Source organism: Oncorhynchus tshawytscha, linkage group LG08 (genome assembly GCF_018296145.1).
Source record: "Oncorhynchus tshawytscha isolate Ot180627B linkage group LG08, Otsh_v2.0, whole genome shotgun sequence".
Classification (NCBI taxonomy): Eukaryota; Metazoa; Chordata; class Actinopteri; order Salmoniformes; family Salmonidae; genus Oncorhynchus; species Oncorhynchus tshawytscha.
The window spans coordinates 90490569-90515331 of NC_056436.1; the positions used below are offsets into that span (position 1 = coordinate 90490569).

Sequence of the window (24763 nt, forward strand, 5' to 3'; positions counted from 1 at the left end):
CCGGACGATGCGACGTAAACGTTCCCTCTCCTCAGATTCATTTAGAAAAGCCGACAAACAAAAATGTGTCGAGCAAGAAGGGCGCCATGTTGGCCACAAGCACGAAGCCAAATGTTGATGTATTTTTCGTCTTATTTTGGGCAGAAGTTAAAATGGTGTAGTAGATGGTGACTTGCCTAGTTAAATAAAGGTTAAAATAAAATATATAAAAAAGACAGTCGTTCTATGATGCTTGGAATAGAGAGAGATTATTTTATTTGAGTTCCATTGAAATAAGACATAAATTAAACACAACCTCTATCAAATCATGTTCTCTGTTCGCAGGGGCACGTACTAATCATGCGCTCTCTATTATTTTATGGAGATGTTCTTGATTTTAGCAAGGCTTTTCTTCCCTCGCTTTGCTAGAAGCACTTCGCGCGTAAAGAACATCACCGGTTCCCAAATTCTCCGTGTTCTGCAGCTGCGAATAGCGCTCCGTAATTGGCGGAGAGCACATCAATCCTGCGTTTAGCCCCACCCCTCCCCCCATTCAGCCAGTCTGGTGGCTGTTCCTGTGTGTTTACTACACGGACCAGGCAGCAGCAGACACTTGGCTTCACATGCACCTAACTCACAACAGCTAGCTAGCTAAACACTTTATAGTTCCATCTGAAAGAGAATCTCCAAGAATCCAACATGCCCAAGAGAAAGGTACGTAGTTTGGTGACTATTTAGAGAGGATTGTGAAATAAGAAAAGCAGGTAGCTATTGAAAGCGTGCAAATGAATGTAGAGAGCCATCGCTTCTCCAACGATTAGTTAATTATAAACCTATTTCTTTTGAGAATTTATGGTATTTATTTGGAGGAAATTTTCTAAAAATAATATGTATTTTTTTGTGTGTTTTAAATGAATATTTTTTTCTGATTGCTTGTGGGCTTAAAAGGCTGCTTTCCCCCCGGCAGTCGCTGTCCTTTGGGAAGCCAGAAGTCTGTCTCCATGTAGTTAAAGCACAACCAGCAGCCATGCTTTGCAGCCCAAGTCTTCCTCTCTTCTTCGACCTACCGAACAAAACGCTTCAGTTACAGACATTTTCCCCTCAATCCGCCCAAAATGGCCCCGAGAATATTCGTTCGTATCTCTAGTTTAAATTCGGATCGTTAAAATATGCAATCGTCGTCGTATTTCGATAAAAATGTATATTTTTTGTCTTTGTTCATGGTCCCAGGTGGCTGCAGTGTCGTGTCTCTACCGCCGGGCGGCGCTGCGGAGGCTTAACTCTGCTCCTCCCTCTTGCTTATTCCGTCCCGCGCGAGTTTTCAAATCCTGCCTGAGCTCATAGACAGAAGAGAGAGATGGAGAGAGTGGAGAAAGAGAGACAGATACTTTAGGACCCCAACTTTCAGTGTTACTGGTCCCAAAACATATAAACTGTTAACAAAACTCAAATATTACATTACACTTCCATCTAATGGGTCTAAAAACACCTTTATTTTTACATTATCTATGACATTTTTACTTTTTTCTTGAAATTGAAAAGTTATCTGGGGTGTTCCTTGACAGTGAAGAAATATGTCATTTGAGCCACCGTAGACTGTTGCCTGCTCTTATAAAGGCCAATAAAGTGTTGTTGTTGTGATAAAAGTTGTTTATTTGTCATTGTTTGTGTTTGCCCTCAGCAGGGAGCCGCTGGGGACACCAAGGAGGAGGTAAGACCAAGATCCTCGACTACAACTCATCCCCTATAAATAATATATATAATAATAATATAATAACTCGTATTGTCAGCTCAGTTTCATCATAGTTGATCTCTGACAGCGTGTGTGTTTTTCTGTGGTGACATGTTTTCTCTTCCTGTTGCAGCCCCAGAGGAGATCCGCCCGGTTATCAGCGGTGAGACCAGCTACGATACAGACATTATATACTACCTTATGACGTGTCATATAGCCTGTACACTACCTTATGACGCGTCATATAACCTGTACACTACCTTATGACGCGTCATATAGCCTGTACACTACCTTATGACGCGTCATATAACCTGTACACTACCTTATGACGCGTCATATAGCCTGTACACTACCTTATGACGCGTCATATAGCCTGTACACTACCTTATGACGTGTCATATAACCTGTACACTACCTTATGACGCGTCATATAGCCTGTACACTACCTTATGACGCGTCATATAGCCTGTACACTACCTTATGACGCGTCATATAGCCTGTACACTACCTTATGACGCGTCATATAGCCTGTACACTACCTTATGACGCGTCATATAGCCTGTACACTACCTTATGACGCGTCATATAGCCTGTACACTACCTTATGACGCGTCATATAACCTGTACACTACCTTATGACGCGTCATATAACCTGTACACTACCTTATGACGCGTCATATAACCTGTACACTACCTTATGACGCGTCATATAGCCTGTACACTACCTTATGACGCGTCATATAGCCTGTACACTACCTTATGACGCGTCATATACAGCAGGTAACTACCTTATGTGTTGTCTGTATATATAACGCGTCATATAGGTAATTACACTATGTGTTGTCTGTATATACTACCTTATGACGTAATTACACTACCTTATGACGCGTCATATAGCCTGTACACTACCTTATGACGTCATATAGCCTGTACACTACCTATCATATATACCTGTACACTACCTTATGACGCGTCATATAACCTGTAATACCTTATGACACATAACCTGTACACTGACTGTCATATAACCTGTACACTACCTTATGACGCGTCATATAGCCTGTACACTACCTTATGACTGTACACTACCTATAACGGTAATTACACATATAACCTGTACACTACTTATGACGCGTCATATAACAGGTAATTACACATGTGTTTTCTGTACACTACCTTATGACGCGTCATATAGCCTGTACACTACCTTATGACAGCGTCATATACCTGTACATGTATTGTCTGTACACTACCTTATACGCGTCATATAATGTACACTACCTTATGACGCGTCATATAGCCTGTACACTACCTTATGACGCGTCATATAGCCTGTACACTACCTTATGTCTGTATATAGCCTGTACACTACCTTATGACGTGTCATATAGCTGTACACTACCTTATGACGGTCATATAACCTACACTATGTGACGTCTGTCATATATGTACACTACCAGACGTATATTACACTGTGTGTGTCTGTATATATAACATATAACCTGTAACCTGTACACTACCATATGACGCGTCATATAACCTGTACACTACCATATGACGGTATATAACCTGTACACTACCTGTATGTCTGTATATATAGCCTGTACACTACCTTGACGCGTACACTACCTTATGACGCATATAGCCTGTATAGTCTGTACACTACCATATGACGGTCATATAACATGTGTACACTGTACCTATATACGCAGGTAATTACACATGTGTTACCTTATGATATATAACAGACGTATATTACACATGTGTTGTCTGTATATATACGCAGGTAATTACACTACCTGTGACGTGTCATATAACCTGTACACTACCTTATGACGCTTCTATATCCTCGGCTGCAATCATTTTACACTTTACACATGTATTGTCTGTATATATAACAGGTAATTACACATGTGTTGTCTGTATATATAACAGGTAATTACACATGTGTTGTCTGTATATATAACAGGTAATTACACATGTGTTGTCTGTATATATAACAGGTAATTACACGTGTGTTGTCTGTATATATAACAGGTAATTACACATGTGTTGTCTGTATATATAACAGGTAATTACACATGTGTTGTCTGTATATATAACAGGTAATTACACATGTGTTGTCTGTATATATAACAGGTAATTACACATGTGTTGTCTGTATATATAACAGGTAATTACACATGTGTTGTCTGTATATATAACAGGTAATTACACATGTGTTGTCTGTATATATAACAGGTAATTACACATGTGTTGTCTGTATATATATAACAGGTAATTACACATGTGTTGTCTGTATATATAACAGGTAATTACACATGTGTTGTCTGTATATATAACAGGTAATTACACATGTGTTGTCTGTATATATAACAGGTAATTACACATGTGTTGTCTGTATATATAACAGGTAATTACACATGTGTTGTCTGTATATATAACAGGTAATTACACATGTGTTGTCTGTATATATAACAGGTAATTACACATGTGTTGTCTGTATATATAACAGGTAATTACACATGTGTTGTCTGTATATATAACAGGTAATTACACATGTGTTGTCTGTATATATAACAGGTAATTACACATGTGTTGTCTGTATATATAACAGGTAATTACACATGTGTTGTCTGTATATATAACAGGTAATTACACGTGTGTTGTCTGTATATATAACAGGTAATTACACGTGTGTTGTCTGTATATATAACAGGTAATTACACGTGTGTTGTCTGTATATATAACAGGTAATTACACGTGTGTTGTCTGTATATATAACAGGTAATTACACATGTGTTGTCTGTATATATAACAGGTAATTACACATGTGTTGTCTGTATATATAACAGGTAATTACACGCAGTGTTGTCTGTATATTAAACAGGTAATTACACGTGTGTTGTCTGTATATATAACAGGTAATTACACGTGTGTTGTCTGTATATATAACAGGTAATTACACATGTGTTGTCTGTATATATAACAGGTAATTACACGTGTGTTGTCTGTATATATAACAGGTAATTACACGTGTGTTGTCTGTATATATAACAGGTAATTACACGGTGTTGTCTGTAAATATACATAATTACACTGATGTCTGTTGTCTGTGTTGTGCCCCCAGGATATATAACAGGTAATTACACATGTGTTGTCTGTATATATAACAGGTAATTACACATGTGTTGTCTGTATATATAACAGGTAATTACACATGTGTTGTCTGTATATATAACAGGTAATTACACGTGTGTTGTCTGTATATATAACAGGTAATTACACGTGTATTGTCTGTATATATAACAGGTAATTACACATGTGTTGTCTGTATATATAACAGGTAATTACACATGTGTTGTCTGTATATATAACAGGTAATTACACATGTATTGTCTGTATATATAACAGGTAATTACACATGTATTGTCTGTATATATAACAGGTAATTACACATGTATTGTCTGTATATATAACAGGTAATTACACATGTGTTGTCTGTATATATAACAGGTAATTACACATGTGTTGTCTGTATATATAACAGGTAATTACACATGTGTTGTCTGTATATATAACAGGTAATTACACATGTATTGTCTGTATATATAACAGGTAATTACTGTAATTTCTGGACTATTAAGCGCACCTGAATATATGCCGCTCCCACTGAATTATTCAAAAATATGTATTTTGTACATAAATAAGCCGCACATGTCTATAAGCCACAGGTGCCTACCGGTACATTGAAACAAATGAACTTTACACAGCCTTTAAACGAAACACGGCTTGTAACAAACATTAAACAGCAGCCTACCAGTAAAGTCATTGGTCACTATCTTCCTCCTCCTGTGCACTGAAACCACTGAAGACATCTCCTTCGGTGTCGGAGTTGAATAGCCTCAGAATTGCTTCATCTCGATGTTGGATCGTTTTCATTGTCGCTCTCCTCACTTTCATCCGGAGGCAAATACCCCACTGAGCTCATGCTGCCCCTTCAACACGCAGCAGTCCAGCCTTTCCAAACCCGTTGATGATAGTGGACTTTTTGACAATGCTCCCCGCTGTCAGGACCCACTGGCAGACTTGACCATAAGATGCTCTTCGCATGCGGCCCGTTTTAGTGAAGGATTTCTCCCCACTTGTCATCCAAGCCTCCCACTGAACACGGAGCGCCACCTTAAATGCACGATTTACACTGATGTCGAGTGACTGCAAGTACTTTGTTGTGCCCCCAGGAATCACAGCTGGAATTGAGTTTGTCCTCTTCATAGCTTCTTTCACAGAATCTGTTATGTGGGCCCTCATGCTGTCCAACACGAGCAATGCCTTGTTCTTGTGAAAGAATCCTCCCGGTCGCTTGCCGTAACACTCCGTATACCATTCATGCATTAGGCCTTCCGTCATCCATCCTTGTTGACTTTCACAACAATTCCTCTGGAATTATTCTTTTGATATCGTCATGCGTTTAAAAATCAACATTGGTGGAATCTTTTCTCCCGATGCCGTGCAGCTCAGAACACAGGAAGTGTGTTTTTCTCCTGATGCCGTGCAGCTCAGAACACAGGTGAAGTGTGTTTTTCTCCTGATGCCGTGCAGCTCAGAACACAGGTGAAGTGTGTTTTTCTCCTGATGCCGTGCAGCTCAGAACACAGGAAGTGAAGTGTGTTTTTCTCCTGATGCCGTGCAGCTCAGAACACAGGTGAAGTGTGTTTTCTCCTGATGCCGTGCAGCTCAGAACACAGGTGAAGTGTGTTTTTCTCCTGATGCCGTGCAGCTCAGAACACAGGAAGTGTGTTTTTCTCCTGATGCCGTGCAGCTCAGAACACAGGAAGTGTGTTTTTCTCCTGATGCCGTGCAGCTCAGAACACAGGTGAAGTGTGTTTTTTCATGCCCAGTTGTTTTCAGCGTGACGGATGATTCACCTTTCCTGTTGACAGTCCGAGTGAGAGGCAGGTCAAACGTCAGAGGACCCTCATCCATATTTATGATGTCGTGTGGGCCGATGGAATGCTCCTCTATCTTTGCATCAGTGAATTTGCGGAAGTTTGAAACTTTTTCCTTGTAGTCGGGAGGGAGCTGCTGACACAGACTCGTCCTTACCCTGATGGACAGGCCTTTACGTCTCATAAATCTTAGACACCACGATGGTCCACCTCTAAAATCCTCAAAATTCATTGCGGTGGCGATGGTTTTGGCTTTCAGTCGGATCTGCACAGTTGAAACACCTTGGCCGTCTGCTCTCTGTGTGTTGACCCAGTCTTCAAGCTCATTTTCTAGTTCGGACCATCTGCTTTTCTTCCCTCTGAAAGCTTTTGTTGTCTTTTTGCACTGAGTCAGTTCCTCACGCTGCTGTTTCCAACGTCTTATCATCGAATCATTAAGGCCAAGCTCCCATGCAGGAGCACTATTTCCTTTTCCAAAAGCCAGATCGATCGCTTTCAACTTGAAAGCTGCATCATATGCATTTATCCGTGTCTTGCCATGATGAGGGTGACAAAATGACTACCGTAATCAGAATGATGGGAAGTTTGAGCGCACTCGATTTACGTCACATTATGTGACGGTGCTCAGTTTTTTGGCGGCATGAATCTTGTGAAAGGGGGAAAATCCATAAATTAGCCGCGTCATTGTATCATTGTATAAACCGTGAGGTTCAAAGCCTGGGAAAAAAGTAGCGGCTTATAGTCCGGAAATTACGGTACACATGTGTTGTCTGTATATATACAGCAGGTAATTACACGTGTATGGTCTCTGCCGGGTAATTACACATGTATGGTCTGCCGGGTAATTACACGTGTATGGTCTCTACCGGGTAATTACACGTGTATGGTCTCTACCGGGTAATTACACGTGTATGGTCTCTACCGGGTAATTACACGTGTATGGTCTCTTTATTTAACCAGGTAGTAATTATTTAACCAGGTAGGCGTGTATGGTCTCTACCGGGTAATTACCACGTGTATGGTCTCTACCGGGTAATTACACGTGTATGGTCTCTGCCGGGTAATTACACGTGTTTATGGTCTCACCTCTAGGCTATTGAGAACACCTTTATTTAACCAGGTAGGCTAGTTGAGAACACCTTTATTTAACCAGGTAGGCTATATTTATTTAACCAGGTATATATAGGCTAGTTGATTTATTTAACCAGGTAGGCTAGTTGAGAACACCTTTATTTAACCAGGTAGGCTAGTTGAGAACACCTTTATTTAACCAGGTAGGCAGGTAATTACACATGTATTACAATTTTTTATTTTTATTTATTTCACCTTTATTTAACCAGGTAGGCTCGTTGAGAACACCTTTATTTAACCAGGTAGGCCAGTTGAGAACACCTTCATTTAACCAGGTAGGCTAGTTGAGAACACCTTTATTTAACCAGGTAGGCTAGTTGAGAACACCTTTATTTAACCAGGTAGGCTAGTTGAGAACACCTTCATTTAACCAGGTAGGCTAGTTGAGAACACCTTTATTTAACCAGGTAGGCTAGTTGAGAACACCTTTATTTAACCAGGTAGGCTAGTTGAGAACACCTTCATTTAACCAGGTAGGCTAGTTGAGAACACCTTTATTTAACCAGGTAGGCTAGTTGAGAACACCTTCATTTAACCAGGTAGGCTAGTTGAGAACACCTTCATTTAACCAGGTAGGCTAGTTGAGAACACCTTCATTTAACCAGGTAGGCTAGTTGAGAACACCTTTATTTAACCAGGTAGGCTAGTTGAGAACACCTTTATTTAACCAGGTAGGCTAGTTGAGAACACCTTCATTTAACCAGGTAGGCTAGTTGAGAACAAGTTCTCATTTACAACTGCGACCTGCAACAAGATAAAGCAAAGCAGTGTGACAACAACACAGAGTTACACATGGAATAAACAATAAACAAGCCAATAACACAATAAACAAGTCAATGACACAGTAGAGAAAAGAAAGTCGATATACAGAGTGTGCAAAAGGCATGAGGAGGTAGGCAATAAATAGGCCATAGGAGCGAATGATTACAATTTACCAGATTAACACTGGTGTTATAAATGAGCAGGTGATGTGCAAGTAGAGATACTGGTCTGCAAAAGAGCAGAAAATAAATAAAATAAAGACCGTATGGGGATGAGGTAGGTCAATTGGGTGGGCTCTTTACAGATGGACTATGTACAGCTGCAGCGATCGGTTAGCTGGTCAGATAGTTGATGTTTGAAGTTGGTGAGGGAAATAAGTCCCCAACTTCAGCGATTTTTGCAATTCGTTCCAGTCACAGGCAGCAGAGAACTGGAAGGAAAGGCGGCCAAATGAGGTGTTGGCTTTGGGGATGACCAGTGAGATACACCTGCTGGAGCGTGTGCTACGGGTGGGTGTTGTTATCGTGACCAGTGAACTGATATATTGCGGAGTCCGCATATTCTAGGTCGGAACCATCCAGGGTGGTGATGCTAGATGGGCGGGCGGGTGCGGGCAGCGAACGGTTGAAAAGCATGCATTTGGTTTTACTGGCATTTAAGAGCAGTTGGAGGCCACTATATAGCAGGTAATTGCACATGCTAAATTAAACTCAGCTCCAACAGCATGTACACCTGAATAACATCTGCTACAATAACTAGACCATATTATTAGACATGTTTAATAACTATACCCCAGGGTATTATATACTGATAGATACCTTACTATGCATCTATTTTCCATGTACTAGCTTATAACCTTTATAACCTGATACTATACTACACCCTGGCACTACACATGTATAACATCTATCAATATAAACCAAATTCAGCTACAACCAGCTAATATCCATTTTTATTAAAGTGTAATAATCTATGCTACAATCACTAAACCACATAATGCAGACCTCCTCTACCACTGTAGACCTGCTTCATGATCTGTGTAAGGCGCTCCTAGTGGTCGGGGTCTTTAATACAGGGAAACTCTCTCCTAGTGGTCGGGGTCTTTAATACAGGGAAACTCTCCTAGTGGTCGGGGTTCTTTAATACATGGAAACTCTCCTAGTGGTCGGGGTCTTTAATACAGGGAAACTCTCCTAGTGGTCAGGGTCTTTAATACAGGGAAACTCTCTCCTAGTGGTCAGGGTCTTTAATACAGGGAAACTCTCTCCTAGTGGCCGGGGACTATAATACAGGGAAACTCTCTCCTAGTGGCCGGGGACTTTAATATAGGGAAACTCTCTCCTAGTGGCCGGGGACTATAATACAGGGAAACTCTCTCCTAGTGGCCGGGGACTATAATACAGGGAAACTCTTCTAGTGGCCGGGGACTATAATACAGGGAAACTCTCTCCTCCTAGTGGCCGGGAACTTTAATACAGGGAAACTCTCTCCTAGTGGCCGGGGTCTTTAATACAGGGAAACTCTTCTAGTGGCCGGGGTCTTTAATACAGGGAAACTCTCATCCAGAGGTGGCGCTCCTAGTGGCCGGGGTCTTTAATACACTGAAACTCTCCTAGTGGTCGGGGTCTTTAATACAGGGAAACTCTCCTAGTGGCCGGGGTCTTTAATACAGGGAAACTCTCCTAGTGGTCGGGGTCTTTAATACAGGGAAACTCTCTCCTAGTGGTCAGGGACTATAATACAGGGAAACTCTCTCCTAGTGGTCAGGGTCTTTAATACAGGGAAACTCTCCTAGTGGTCGGGGTCTTTAATACAGGGAAACTCTCTCCTAGTGGCCGGGGTCTTTAATACAGGGAAACTCTCTCCTAGTGGTCGGGGTCTTTAATACAGGGAAACTCTCTCCTAGTGGCCGGGGTCTTTAATACAGGGAAACTCTCTCCTAGTGGCCGGGGTCTTTAATACAGGGAAACTCTCTCCTAGTGGCCGGGGTCTTTAATACAGGGAAACTCTTCTCCGGGGTCTTTAATACAGGGAAACTCTCTCCTAGTGGTCGGGGTCTTTAATACAGGGAAACTCTCTCCTAGTGGTCGGGGTCTTTAATACAGGGAAACTCTCCTAGTGGTCGGGGTCTTTAATACAGGGAAACTCTCTCTAGTGGCCGGGGACTTTAATACAGGGAAACTCTCTCTAGTGGCCGGGGGGGTCTTTAATACAGGGAAACTCTCTCCTAGTGGCCGGGGACTTTAATACAGGGAAACTCTCTCCTAGTGGCCGGGGACTTTAATACAGGGAAACTCTCTCCTAGTGGCCGGGGTCTTTAATACAGGGAAACTCTCTCTAGTGGCCGGGGTCTTTAATACAGGGAAACTCTCTCCTAGTGGCCGGGGACTATAATACAGGGAAACTCTCTCCTAGTGGCCGGGGTCTTTAATACAGGGAAACTCTCTCTAGTGGCCGGGGACTATAATACAGGGAAACTCTCTCCTAGTGGCCGGGGACTTTAATACAGGGAAACTCTCTCTAGTGGTCGGGGTCTTTAATACAGGGAAACTCTCTCCTAGTGGTCCGGGGTCTTTAATACAGGGAAACTCTCTCTAGTGGCCGGGGTCTTTAATACAGGGAAACTCTCATCCAGTGGTGGGGCTTTAATACAGGGAAACTCCTAGTGGCCGGGGACTATAATACAGGGAAACTCTCTCCTAGTGGTCGGGGTCTTTAATACAGGGAAACTCTCTCCTAGTGGCCGGGGTCTTTAATACAGGGAAACTCTCTCCTAGTGGCCGGGGTCTTTAATACAGGGAAACTCTCTCCTAGTGGCCGGGGACTTTAATACAGGGAAACTCTCTCTAGTGGCCGGGGTCTTTAATACAGGGAAACTCTCTCCTAGTGGCCGGGGACTTTAATACAGGGAAACTCTCTCCTAGTGGCCGGGGACTTTAATACAGGGAAACTCTCTCCTAGTGGCCGGGGACTATAATACAGGGAAACTCTCTCCTAGTGGCCGGGGACTATAATACAGGGAAACTCTCTCCTAGTGGCCGGGGACTATAATACAGGGAAACTCTCTCCTAGTGGCCGGGGTCTTTAATACAGGGAAACTCTCTCCTAGTGGCCGGGGTCTTTAATACAGGGAAACTCTCATCCAGAGGTGGCGCTCCTAGTGGCCGGGGACTATAATACACTGAAACACTCTAGTGGCCGGGGTCTTTAATACAGGGAAACTCTCTCCTAGTGGCCGGGGTCTTTAATACAGGGAAACTCTCTCCTAGTGGCCGGGGTCTTTAATACAGGGAAACTCTCTCCTAGTGGCCGGGGACTTTAATACAGGGAAACTCTCCTAGTGGTCGGGGTCTTTAATACAGGGAAACTCTCTCCTAGTGGCCGGGGTCTTTAATACAGGGAAACTCTCTCCTAGTGGTCGGGGTCTTTAATACAGGGAAACTCTCTCCTAGTGGCCGGGGTCTTTAATACAGGGAAACTCTTCTAGTGGCCGGGGACTATAATACAGGGAAACTCTCTCCTTGTGGCCGGGGACTTTAATACAGGGAAACTCTCTCCTAGTGGCCGGGGTCTTTAATACAGGGAAACTCTCTCCTAGTGGTCGGGGTCTTTAATACAGGGAAACTCTCTCCTAGTGGTCGGGGTCTTTAATACAGGGAAACTCTCTCCTAGTGGTCGGGGTCTTTAATACAGGGAAACTCTCTCCTAGTGGCCGGGGTCTTTAATACAGGGAAACTCTCTCCTAGTGGCCGGGGACTTTAATACAGGGAAACTCTCTCCTAGTGGCCGGGGACTATAATACAGGGAAACTCATCCAGAGGTGGTGCTCCTAGTGGCCGGGGACTATAATACAGGGAAACTCTCTCCTAGTGGCCGGGGTCTTTAATACAGGGAAACTCTCTCCTAGTGGCCTGGGTCTTTAATACAGGGAAACTCTCCTAGTGGCCGGGGACTTTAATACAGGGAAACTCTCATCCAGAGGTGGCGCTCCTAGTGGCCGGGGACTATAATACAGGGAAACTCTCATCCAGATGTGGTGCTCCTAGTGGCCGGGGACTTCAATACAGGGAAACTCGGCAGCAACACATCTGCCATGCTGATCCTCAACACAGGGGCCCCTCAGAGGTGTGTGCTCAGTCCCCTCCTGTACTCCCTGTTCACTCATGACTGCATGGCCAGACACGACTCCAACACTATCATTAAGTTTGCCGATGACACAACAGTGGAGGCCTGATCACCGACAATGATGAGACAGCCTATAGGGAGGAGGTCGGAGACCTGATCGTATAGTGCAAGGACTACTTCTCCCTCAATGTGAGCAATACAAAGGAGATGATTGCGGACTACAGGAAAAAGAGTCCACGATGGGGCTGCTGTGGAGCAGATTGAGAGCTTCATTTTCCTTGGTGTCCACATCACCAACTAACTATCATGGTCCAAACACACTAAGACAGTCATGAAGAGGGCACGATAAAGCCTATTCCCCCTCAGGAGACTGAAAATATTTGGCATGGGTCCTCAGATCCTCAATAGGTTCTACAGCTGCACCATCGAGAGCATCCTGACTGGTTGCATCACTGCCTGGTATGGCAACTGCTCGGCCTCCGTCCTCAAGGCACAACAGAGGGTAGTGCGTACGGCCCAGTACATCACTGGGGCCAAGCTTCCTGCCATCCAGGACCTCTATACCAGGCGGTGTCAGAGCCCTAAAACTTTCAAAGGCTCTAGCCACCCCAGTCATAGACTGTTCTCTCTGCTAACGCACGGCAAGCAGTACCGGAGCGCCAAGTCTAGGTCCAAGAGGTTTCTAAACAGCTTCAGGTCACAAGACTCCTGAACAGCTAATCAAAGGGCTACCCAGACCCCTCTTTTAGGCTGCTGCTACTCTCTGTTTATTATCAATGCATAATCACTTGAACTCTACCTACATGTACATATTACCTCAACTAACCTCACTAACGTGTACCCCCGCACATTGACTCTGTACCGGTACCCCCTGTGTATAGGCTCGCTATTGTTATTTTACTGCTGCTGTTTAATTATTTGTTACTTTTTATTTTCTATTTGTTTCTTAACTTCTTAAAGCATTGTTGGTTAGTAAGCATTTCACTGTAAGGTCTACACCTGTTGTATTCGGCGCATGTGACGAATACAATTTGATTTGACATGACTGCTAATTCCACGTGTATTACATATTTAACAGGTTACAGAACTCTGAACCAGTTGATAAATCTCAGTAAAGTCCCACTGAAGCCCTAGCTCCTACTGGTCAGTAGAACTGAAGCCCTAGCGCCTATTGGGCAGTAGAACTAGGAATGATCAGTGGTTGTAGAACACATGAGGCTGATGTTTGTTCTCCCTCTCTCCAGAAACCAGCCCCAGCCAAGACTGAACCCAAGGCCAAGAAGGAGAAACCAGCAAAGGCAAGAGAACAGAACTACAAACCCCAGGGTTGCGCATAATAGAACTACAAACGCTAGAGCAGTCACATTACAGAACTTTAAACTCCAGGGTTGTACATAATGTACTGATCCAAAATATAAACACAACATGCAACAATTTCAAAGATTTTACAGTTCCAGTTCATAGAAGGAAATCAGTCAATTGAAATAAATTCATTATGCCCTAATCTATTGATTTCACATGACTGGGCAGTGGCGCAGCTGTGGGTGGGCCTGGGAGAGCATATGCCCACCCACTTGGGAGCTAGGTCCACCCACTCGGGAGTCAGGCCCAGCCAATCAGAATTAGTTTTTCCCCCAAAAGGTCTTTATTACAGACAGAAATACTCCTTAGTACCCCCTTCCACTCATCCGATGATCCCGCAAGTGACGAAGCCGGATGTGGAGGTCCTGGGCTGATGTGGTTACATGTGGTTGTGAGGCCGGTTGGGCGTACTGCCAAATTCTCTAAAGCGACTTGAGGCGGCTTATGGTAGAGAAATTCTCATTCAATTCTCTGGCAACAACTCTGTTGGACATTCCTGGAGTCAGCATGCCATTTGCACGCTCTCTCAACTTGAGACATCTGTGGCATTGTTGTGTGACCAAAATAAAAAGGTGGCCTTTATTGTCACAAGCACAAGGCTCACCTGTGTAATTATCATGCTGTTTTGAGAGAAAAAAAAAACATTTTGTGCGTATGGTACATTTCTGGGATCTTTTATTTCAGCTCATGAAACATGGGACCAACACTTTACATGTTGTGTTTATATTTTTGTTCAGTATAGAACTCTAGAGCAATCACATTACAGAACTACAAATCCCAGAAGCATCACAAAAAAACAACTATAAGCCCACTCTCTAGAAAGAGCAGGCATGGTATATCTTTTTCACATTTTTAAGTGTAACCTTTGTTTAACTAGGCAAGTCAGTTAAGAACAATTTCTTATTTACAATGACGGCCTACCCCGGCCAAACCTGGACGACGCTGGATCAATTATGCGCCGCCCTGTGGGACTCCCAATCACGGCCAGTTGTGATACAGCCTGGAATCGATCCTGGGTCTGTAGTGACACCTCAAGCACTGAGATACAGTGCCTTAGACCGCTGTGCCACTCGGGAGCCCAGTATAGATGAGGATAATGTGAAGGATAATGTCTGTCATCCCCCCATCCAGAAAGAGAAGGCTGTGAATGACAAGAAGGAGGAGAAGAAAACTAAGAAGGCAGCAGCGAAGGAGAACGCAGAGGCCGCTGAGGAGAACCACTCTGAGAACGGAGATGCCAAGACCAACCAGGTAATATACATTACTGTACTATATACTGCTATACTGTCCACTACTATACTGTACTACATACTACTGTACACTACTGTACTATATACTGTACACTGCCATACTGTACTACATACTACTGTAAATCAAATCAAATCAAATCAAATCAAATTTTATTTGTCACATACACATGGTTAGCAGATGTTAATGCGAGTGTAGCGAAATGCTTGTGCTTCTAGTTCCGACAATGCAGTAATAACGAGCAAGTAATCTAACTAACAATTCAAAAAAAAACTACTGTCATACACAGTGTAAGGGGATAAAGAATATGTACATAAGGATATATGAATGAGTGATGGTACAGAGCAGCATAGGCAAGATACAGTAGATGATATCGAGTACAGTATATACATATGAGATAAGTATGTAAACCAAGTGGCATAGTTAAAGTGGCTAGTGATACATGTATTACATAAGGATGCAGTCGATGATATAGAGTACAGTATCAACGTATGCATATGAGATGAACAATGTAGGGTAAGTAACATTATATAAGGTAGCATTGTTTAAAGTGGCTAGTGATATATTTACATCATTTCCCATCGATTCCCATGATACTATATGTACTATATACTGCTATACTGTCCACTACTATACTGTACTACATACTACTGTACACTACTGTACTATATACTGTACACTGCCATACTGTACTCGATACTACTGTACTATATACTGTACACTGCCATACTGTACTGTACACTAAAGTTTGGACACCTACTCATTCAAGGGTTTTTCTTTATTTTAATTATTTTCTACATTGTAGAATAATAGTAAAGACATAAACTATTAAATAACACATAAGCAATCATGTAGTAACCAAAAGAGTGTTAGAAGAATCTAAAATATATGTTGATTTGTTTAAGTAGCCACCTGCGGTCCAACTCATCCCAAACCATCACATTTGTGTTGAGGTTGGGTGATTGTGGAGGCCAGGTCATGTGATGCAGCACTCCATCACTCTCCTTCATGATCAAATAGCCCTTACACAGCATGGAGGTGTGTTGGGTCATTGTTCTGTTGAATAACAAATGATAGTCCCACTAAACCCAAACCAGATGGGATGGCGTATCACTGCAGAATGCTGTGGTAGCCATGCTGGTTAAGTGTGCCTTGAATTATAAATATATCTCAGACAGTGTCACCAGCAAAGCACTATTACATCTCCATGCTTCATGGTGGGAACCACACATATGGAGATCATCTGTTCACCTCTGCGTCTCACAAAGACACGGCGGCTGGAACCAAAAATCTCAAATTTGGACTCATCAGACCAAAGGACAGATTTCGACCGATCTAATGTCCTTCGCTCGTGTTTCTTGGTCCGAGCAAGTCTCTTCTTCTTATTGGTGTCCTTTAGTAGTGGTTTCTAGCCACAATAAGGAATAGCCACAATAGTGGACTTTGCTGTTCACCTTCAAAATAAAAGTTTCTCTTTGATGTAGAAGGTTACAATTTGGTTCTGTTGAGGGGCACTTCAATCCGTCCCGCTGGCCACTTCAATCCGGGCCGCTGGCCACTTCAATCCGGCCCGCTGGCCACTTCAATATGGCCCGCGAGACATAAAACATTTGTTTTTAAATCTCCCCAATTTCATGGTATCCAATTGGTAGTTAGTCTTGTCGCCTCGCTGCATCTCCCGCACGGACTCGGGAGAGGCGAATGTCAAGAGCCGTGCGTCCTCCGAAACATGACCCAGCCGCACTGCTTCTTGACACAATGCCCACTTAACCAATGTGTCGGTGGAAACACCGTACACCTGGCGACCGTGTCAGTATGCATGCGCCTGGCCCGCCACAGTAGTAGCTAGAGTTCGATGGGACAAGGAAATCTCGGCCTGCCTAACCCGGACGACGTTGGGCCAAGTGTTCGCCGCCTCATGGGTCTCCCAGTCACGGCTAGCTGTAACACAGCCAGAGATCAAACCCGGGTCTGTAGTGACACCTCAAGCACTGCTATGTAGTGCCTTAAACCACTGGAGGCCCAGGCAAATTGATATTAACAAACAATTGGTCCTCCAAAATATGCGTCCCTCCGTTGAATTTCAAAATCCCGACGTGACCCTTGAGCCAAAAAGTTTGCCCGACAATGCAGTAATAACCAACAAGTAATCTAACTAACAATTCCAAAACTACTGTCTTATACACAGTGTAAGGGGATAAAGAATATGTACATGAGGATATATGAATGAGTGATGGTACAGAGCAGCATAGGCAGGATACAGTAGATGGTATTGAGTACAGTATATACATATGAGATGAGTATGTAAACAAAGTGGCATAGTTAAAGTGGCTAGTGATACATGTATTACATAAAGATGCAGTAGATGATATAGAGTACAGTATATACATATACATATGAGATGAATAATGTAGGGTAAGTAACATTATATAAGGTAGCATTGTTTAAAGTGGCTAGTGATATATTTACATCATTTCCCATCAATTCCCATTATTAAAGTGGCTGGAGTTGAGTCAGTGTGTTGGCAGCAGCCACTCAATAGTGGAGCTATGACGCTAATATTTGCGTAAGCTCTTCACAATTGTCTTCTGTGGGTGTGACCGAGTAGACTGATACCCAATTTCATTGCTCCACATTCCAACACCAACCTTGTTTAACATGATCTATTATAAATATGGCATGATTCCACCAATTGTAACCTTCTACATCAAAGAGAAACTTTTATTTTGAAGGTGAACAGCAAAGTCCACTATTGTGGCTATTCCTTATTGTGGCTAGCTTCACAACACATAACGCAGTCGGGTAAAGCCATTGTAGCTGGCCTATAAGAACATCCAATAGTCAAAGGTATATGAAATACAAATGGTAGAGAGAGAAATAGTCCTATAAATACTATATTAACTATAACCTAAAACCTCTTACCTTGGAACATTGAAGTCTCATGTTAAAAGGAACAACCAGCTTTCATATGTTCTCAAGTTCTGAGCAAGGAACTTAAACGTTAGCTTTCTTACATGGCACATATTGCACTTTTACTTTCTTCTCCAACACTTTGTTTTTGCATTATTTAAACCAAATTGAACATGTTTCATTATTTATTTGAGGCTAAATTGATTTTTATTGATTAAGTTAAAATAAGTGTTAATTCAGTATTGTTGTAATTGTCATTATTACAAATTTAAAAAAATAATAATGTAAAAAATATATATATATAAAAAAATCAAAACATTTTTTTTAAATCGGCCGATTAATCAGTACCGGATTTTTTTGGTCCTCCAATAATCGGTTGCCAGATTGAATCCCGAGCTGACAAGGTAAAAATCTGTTGTTCTGCCCCTGAACGAGGCAGTTAACCCACCGTTCGTTCCTAGGCCGTCATTGTAAATAAGAATGTGTTCTTAACTGACTTGCCTAGTTAAATAAAGTTGTAAAAGAAAAACATCCAGATCGGTGTCCAAAAATACCGATTTCCGATTGTTATTAAAACTTGACATCGGCCCTAATTAATCGGCCATTCCGATTAATCGGTCGACCTCTATACTTTACACTACAATAATGTACACTGCTATGCTATACACTTCTATACTGTACACTACTATACACTACTATATTGTACACTACTATACTGTACACTACTATACTGTACACTAATATACACTACTATACTATACACTTCTATACTATACACTACTATACTATACACTACTATACTATGCACTATTATACACTACTATACTATGCACTATTATACACTCCAATACTATACATTACTATACTATACACTCCTATACACTCCTCTACTATACACGACTATACTATACACGACTATACTATACACTACTATAATATACGCTTCTATACTATACACTACTATACTATACACTTCTATACTATACACTACTATACTATACACTACTATACTATGCACTATTATACACTACTATACTATGCACTATTATACACTCCAATACTATACATTACTATACTATACACTCCTATACACTCCTCTACTATACACGACTATACTATACACGACTATACTATACACTACTATAATATACGCTTCTATACTATACACTACTATAATATACGCTTCTATACTATACACTACTATACTATACACTTCTATACTATACACTACTATACTATGCACTATTATACACTCCACTACTATACATTACTATACTATACTACATTCTATACTATATTACTATACTATGCTTCTATACTATATTCTACGGTATACTATACACTACTATATTATACACCCCTATACTATACACTACTATACACTCCTATACACTCATATACTATACACTCCTATACTATACACAACTATACTATACACTCCTATAATATACACGACTATACGATACACTACTATAATATACGCTTCTATACTATACACTACTATACTATGCACTCCTATAATATACACGACTATACGATACACTACTATAATATACGCTTCTATACTATACACTACTATACTATGCACTATTATACTATACACTACTATATTATACACCCCTATACTATACACTACTATACACTTCTATACTATATACTAATATATTATACACTCCTATACTATACACTACTATACACTTCTATACTATACACTACTATATGCCACTGTATGCTATACACTTCTATACTATACACTACTATATTATACACCCCTATACTATACACTACTATACACTTCTATACTATACACTACTATATTATACACTCCTATACTATACACTACTATATTATACACTCCTATACTATACACTTCTATACTATACACTACTATATTATACACTACTATACTATACACTCCTATACTATACACTTCTATACTATACACTCCTATACTATACACTTCTATACTATACACTACTATATTATACACTACTATACTATACACTCCTATACTATACACTTCTATACTATACACTCCTATACTATACACTACTATACTATACACTACTATACTATACACTACTATACTATACACTACTATACTATACACTACTATACTATACACTACTATATTATACACTCCTATACTATACACTTCTATACTATACACTACTATATTATACACTCCTATACTATACACTTCTATACTATACACTACTATATTATACACTCCTATACTATACACTACTATATTATACACTTCTATACTATACACTACTATATTATACACTCCTATACTATACACTTCTATACTATACACTACTATATTATACACTCCTATACTATACACTACTATACTATATGCCACTGTATGCTATACACTCCTATACTATACACTACTATACTATACACTTCTATACTATACACTACTATATTATACACTACTATATTATACACTACTATACTATACACTACTATACTATACACTACTATACTATACACTACTATACTATACACTACTATACTATACACTTCTATACTATACACTACTATATTATACACTACCATACTATACACTTCTATACTATACACTACTATACTATACACTACTATACTATACACTTCTATACTATACACTACTATATTATACACTACCATACTATACACTTCTATACTATACACTACTATACTATACACTACTATACTATACACTACTATATTATACACTACTAAACTATACACTACTATACTATACACTACTATATTATACACTACTATACTATACACTACTATATACACTACTATACTATACACTATACACTACTATATTATACACTACTATATTATACACTACTATACTATACACTACTATATTATACACTACTATATTATACACTACTATATTATACACTACTATATTATACACTACTATATTATACACTACTATACTATACACTACTATATTATACACTACCATACTATACACTTCTATACTATACACTACTATACTATACACTACTATATTATACACTACTATACTATACACTACTATACTATACACTACTATACTATACACTACTATACTATACACTACTATACTATATGCCACTGTATGCTATACACTCCTATACTATACACTTCTATACTATACACTACTATATTATACACTACCATACTATACACTTCTATACTATACACTACTATACTATACACTACTATACTATACACTACTATACTATACACTACTATACTATACACTACTATATTATACACTACTAAACTATACACTATTATACTATACACTCTTATACTATACACTACTATACTATACCATACTATACACTACCGTACTATACCATACTATACACTACCATACTATACACTGCTATACTATACACGACTATACTATGCACTACTGTATACTACACACTACTATACTATACTATATGCTACTGTATACTATACACTCCTATACTATACACTGCTCTAATTTACTATACACTTCTATACTATACACAACTATAGTATACTATACTATACACGACTATACTATACGCTACTGTATACTACACACTACTATACTATACTATATGCTACTGTATACTATACACTCCTATACTATACACTGCTCTAATTTACTATACACTTCTATACTGTACACTTCTATACACTACTAAACTATAAATCTCTATGCTAATCACTACTAAACCATACACTACTAAACTACAAACCTGTATGCTAATCACTACTAAACTACAAACCTCTATGCTAATCACTACTAAACTACACACCTCTATGCTAATCACTACTAAACTACACACCTCTATGCTAATCACTGCTAAACTACACACCTCTATGCTAATCACTACTAAACTACACACCTCTATGCTAATCACTACTAAACTACACACCTCTATGCTAATCACTACTAAACTACACACCTCTATGCTAATCACTACTAAACTACACACCTCTATGCTAATCACTACTAAACTACACACCTCTATGCTAATCACTACTATACACTTCTATTATATGCACTAGTATACTATACTCTGCTGTACTATTCACATCTTTACACTGCTTTACTATACATTACTATACTATACACTACTTTATAAACTGGGTGTTTTGACATTTGAATGCTGATTGGCTGACATCCGTGGTATATTAGACCTATACCATGGGTATGAGAACATTTATTTCTACTCTAATGACGTTGGTAACCAGTTTATAACAGCAATAAGGCACCTCGGGGGTTTGTGATATATGGCCAATATACCACGGCTAAGGGCTGTAGGCACTCAGAGATGCCTTGTGAGTACAAACAGCCCTTAGCTGTGGTATATTGGCCGTATATCACACCCCCTCGGGCCTTATTGCTTATGTACACTACTAGGAGGAACTAGAAAGACATCATGGACTGTAGAGGACCTGATGCTGGTCATAAAGACATCATGGACTGTAGAGGACCTGATGCTGGTCATAAAGACATCATGGACTGTAGAGGACCTGATGCTGGTCATAAAGACATCATGGACTGTTGAGGACCTGATGCTGGTCATAAAGACATCATGGACTGTAGAGGACCTGATGCTGGTCATAAAGACATCATGGACTGTGGAGGACATGAGGCTGGTCATAAAGGGACATTAGAAGACACTGGTCAGCTTGATGGCAGAGATAAGCTCCTGTTTTAGGATGAGAAACTACCAACAGGAATGTCAGGTTGTTCTACTGACCTCTAACCTCTGACCCTGCAGATGGAGGATGCTCCCGAGGCGGAGAAGGAGGAAGCCAAGTCTGAGTAGCAACACTGCCGACCCCAGATGACCTCCGACCCCCTCCGACCCCCCTCCCAGCCTGCCCCAGTGTTCGTGGTCCCCCTCCAAGGCGTATTGTTAACAGAGGAATATTTTTATCAGTGATTTTATAAGTATACTATCTACTATCCGTACAGATTTTTAGCACAAAGCAAAGCTGAGTAATATAATGCAGATCTGCAGTGGTCATATCAACAAAGTGTCTGCAGGCAAGATGAACACACTAAATTTTTTTTAAATTAAACAGCATTTCATGATTGTGTAGGAAGCAAAGCGCGTCCCGTCCCATAGTGAGTTGTGTTCCTGTACCCACCCTCCTCCACAGTTGGTTCTCCTAGGGTTCTACCTTTAGTCCTGGTTTATTAACGGTTCTCCCTGGCGTTCCCTTGCTTTGTCTAAATGTTCCTGTTTTTACATGAAACATGTTCTAAGTGTGTTGTCCAATAAGAAAGAGGAAGAGGATCATGAGAAACATTCTGGACAGAGTGACGTGTGTGTCTCCTAGGCGACCCTGTAACCGTGACATGCATGTGTCTCCTAGGCGACCCTGTAACAGTGACATGCATGTGTCTCCTAGGAGACCCTGTAACAGTGACATGCGTGTCTCCTAGGCGACCCTGTAACAGTGACATGCGTGTCTCCTAGGCAGTAGTGTGTGACAGCTCTCCATCTTGCTGGTTTTTTAAACACATGTTGTTGTTTTTAGATGAGTGGTTCTCTGATGTCTGATGTTCTGGAATTCTCCAATAAAACAAGTCCTGTGAATTTTCCTCAAAACTTTGTTGTCATTATTACATCCCCCGGTCTAGTTGGGTCTTAATTTTAGTTTTTATTATGTGTGAAGGCTGTTGCAGTTATGTTTTAGTTCTATTGTAGTTCTGTTGTGGCTTCAGCTCCTGACCAGTCCAGCAGGAAATACATTAATCCTACTCTTGGATTCTCCATTGATCATGCTGTTTAGTCCTGGACTATGCCCGACAGTGTTAATGTTAACCCCATGTCTCCTCACAGCTGCTCTGTTAGTTACAATGCTCTATGGCAGTGTATAGACACAGAAAGGCCTGGGTCGCAGGCTCAACGCATTTTTAACATGAATACTTTACCTCTGAGATAAATCTACCAAGTGATACTTTTGACAAAATAAATACAAAGAGGGAAGGAAGAAGAAACTGAAGGAAGTATTGCATTGTAAACGATTATTTGAAGAGCAGGCTCCATTTTGTCTCTTGTTTGTGAAGAGTGTAGTTATGTTTATGATCACTAGGTGTCAGCATTGTCCTGTATCAGCTAGCTGTGAGAACAGTGCCAGTCTTCTCTGCAGAGGGCTAAGAATTAGTGTGGCAGCAGGCCAAACAAGCAATGACACCTGATTCAACTAATCATCAAATCCTGTTCATCAATGAGGAATATATTAGTTGTGTGACTGCTTGGCTGGAACAAAATCCTGCACCCACACTGACGCGGGTGAGTTAGAATGAGGAAACCATATACATAGAATTACTAGTTGATAGAGTTGGTGAAGCTACTCTGAAAAGGAAATATTTAGGACTAACGTATTCCTTACTACCAATTCCGAAACTAACTGCAGCTCTTGGTTAACTTCTTATGGCTTGGGGGCAGTATAGAGTAGCTTGGATGAACAAGGTGCCCAGAGTAAACTGCCCCCTACTCAGTCCCAGATGCTAATATATGCATATTATTATTAGTATTGGATAGAAAACACTGAAGTATTTAAACCTGTT

The 24763-nt window shown here is 40.6% G+C and overlaps 1 protein-coding gene across 2 annotated transcripts; it reads left to right on the forward strand.

Annotated features, from left to right (window-relative positions):
* The first annotated feature begins 537 nt into the window (after positions 1–537).
* LOC112238101 (non-histone chromosomal protein HMG-14A-like) lies at positions 538–23231 on the forward strand. Of its 2 annotated transcripts, none has more exons than XM_042326195.1 (6): positions 538–693; positions 1664–1690; positions 1845–1874; positions 13923–13976; positions 15172–15291; positions 22962–23231. In XM_042326195.1, exons 1-6 carry the CDS (start codon positions 679–681, stop codon positions 23007–23009), a joined length of 294 nt encoding a protein of 97 aa, XP_042182129.1. In that variant the 5' UTR covers positions 538–678; the 3' UTR covers positions 23010–23231. The 2 variants fall into 2 exon arrangements, with proteins under 2 accessions (XP_042182129.1, XP_042182128.1); XM_042326194.1 differs by having other exon boundaries at positions 541–693; positions 1661–1690.
* Positions 23232–24763: the final 1532 nt, after the last annotated feature.

Excerpts from the sequence above, each read along its gene's own strand:
- LOC112238101 (XM_042326194.1), top strand. Across the intron at positions 1,691-1,844 it reads CTGGGGACACCAAGGAGGAG|CCCCAGAGGAGATCCGCCCG; the intron begins GTAAGACCAAGA and ends TTCCTGTTGCAG. Across the intron at positions 1,875-13,922 it reads GATCCGCCCGGTTATCAGCG|AAACCAGCCCCAGCCAAGAC; the intron begins GTGAGACCAGCT and ends CCCTCTCTCCAG.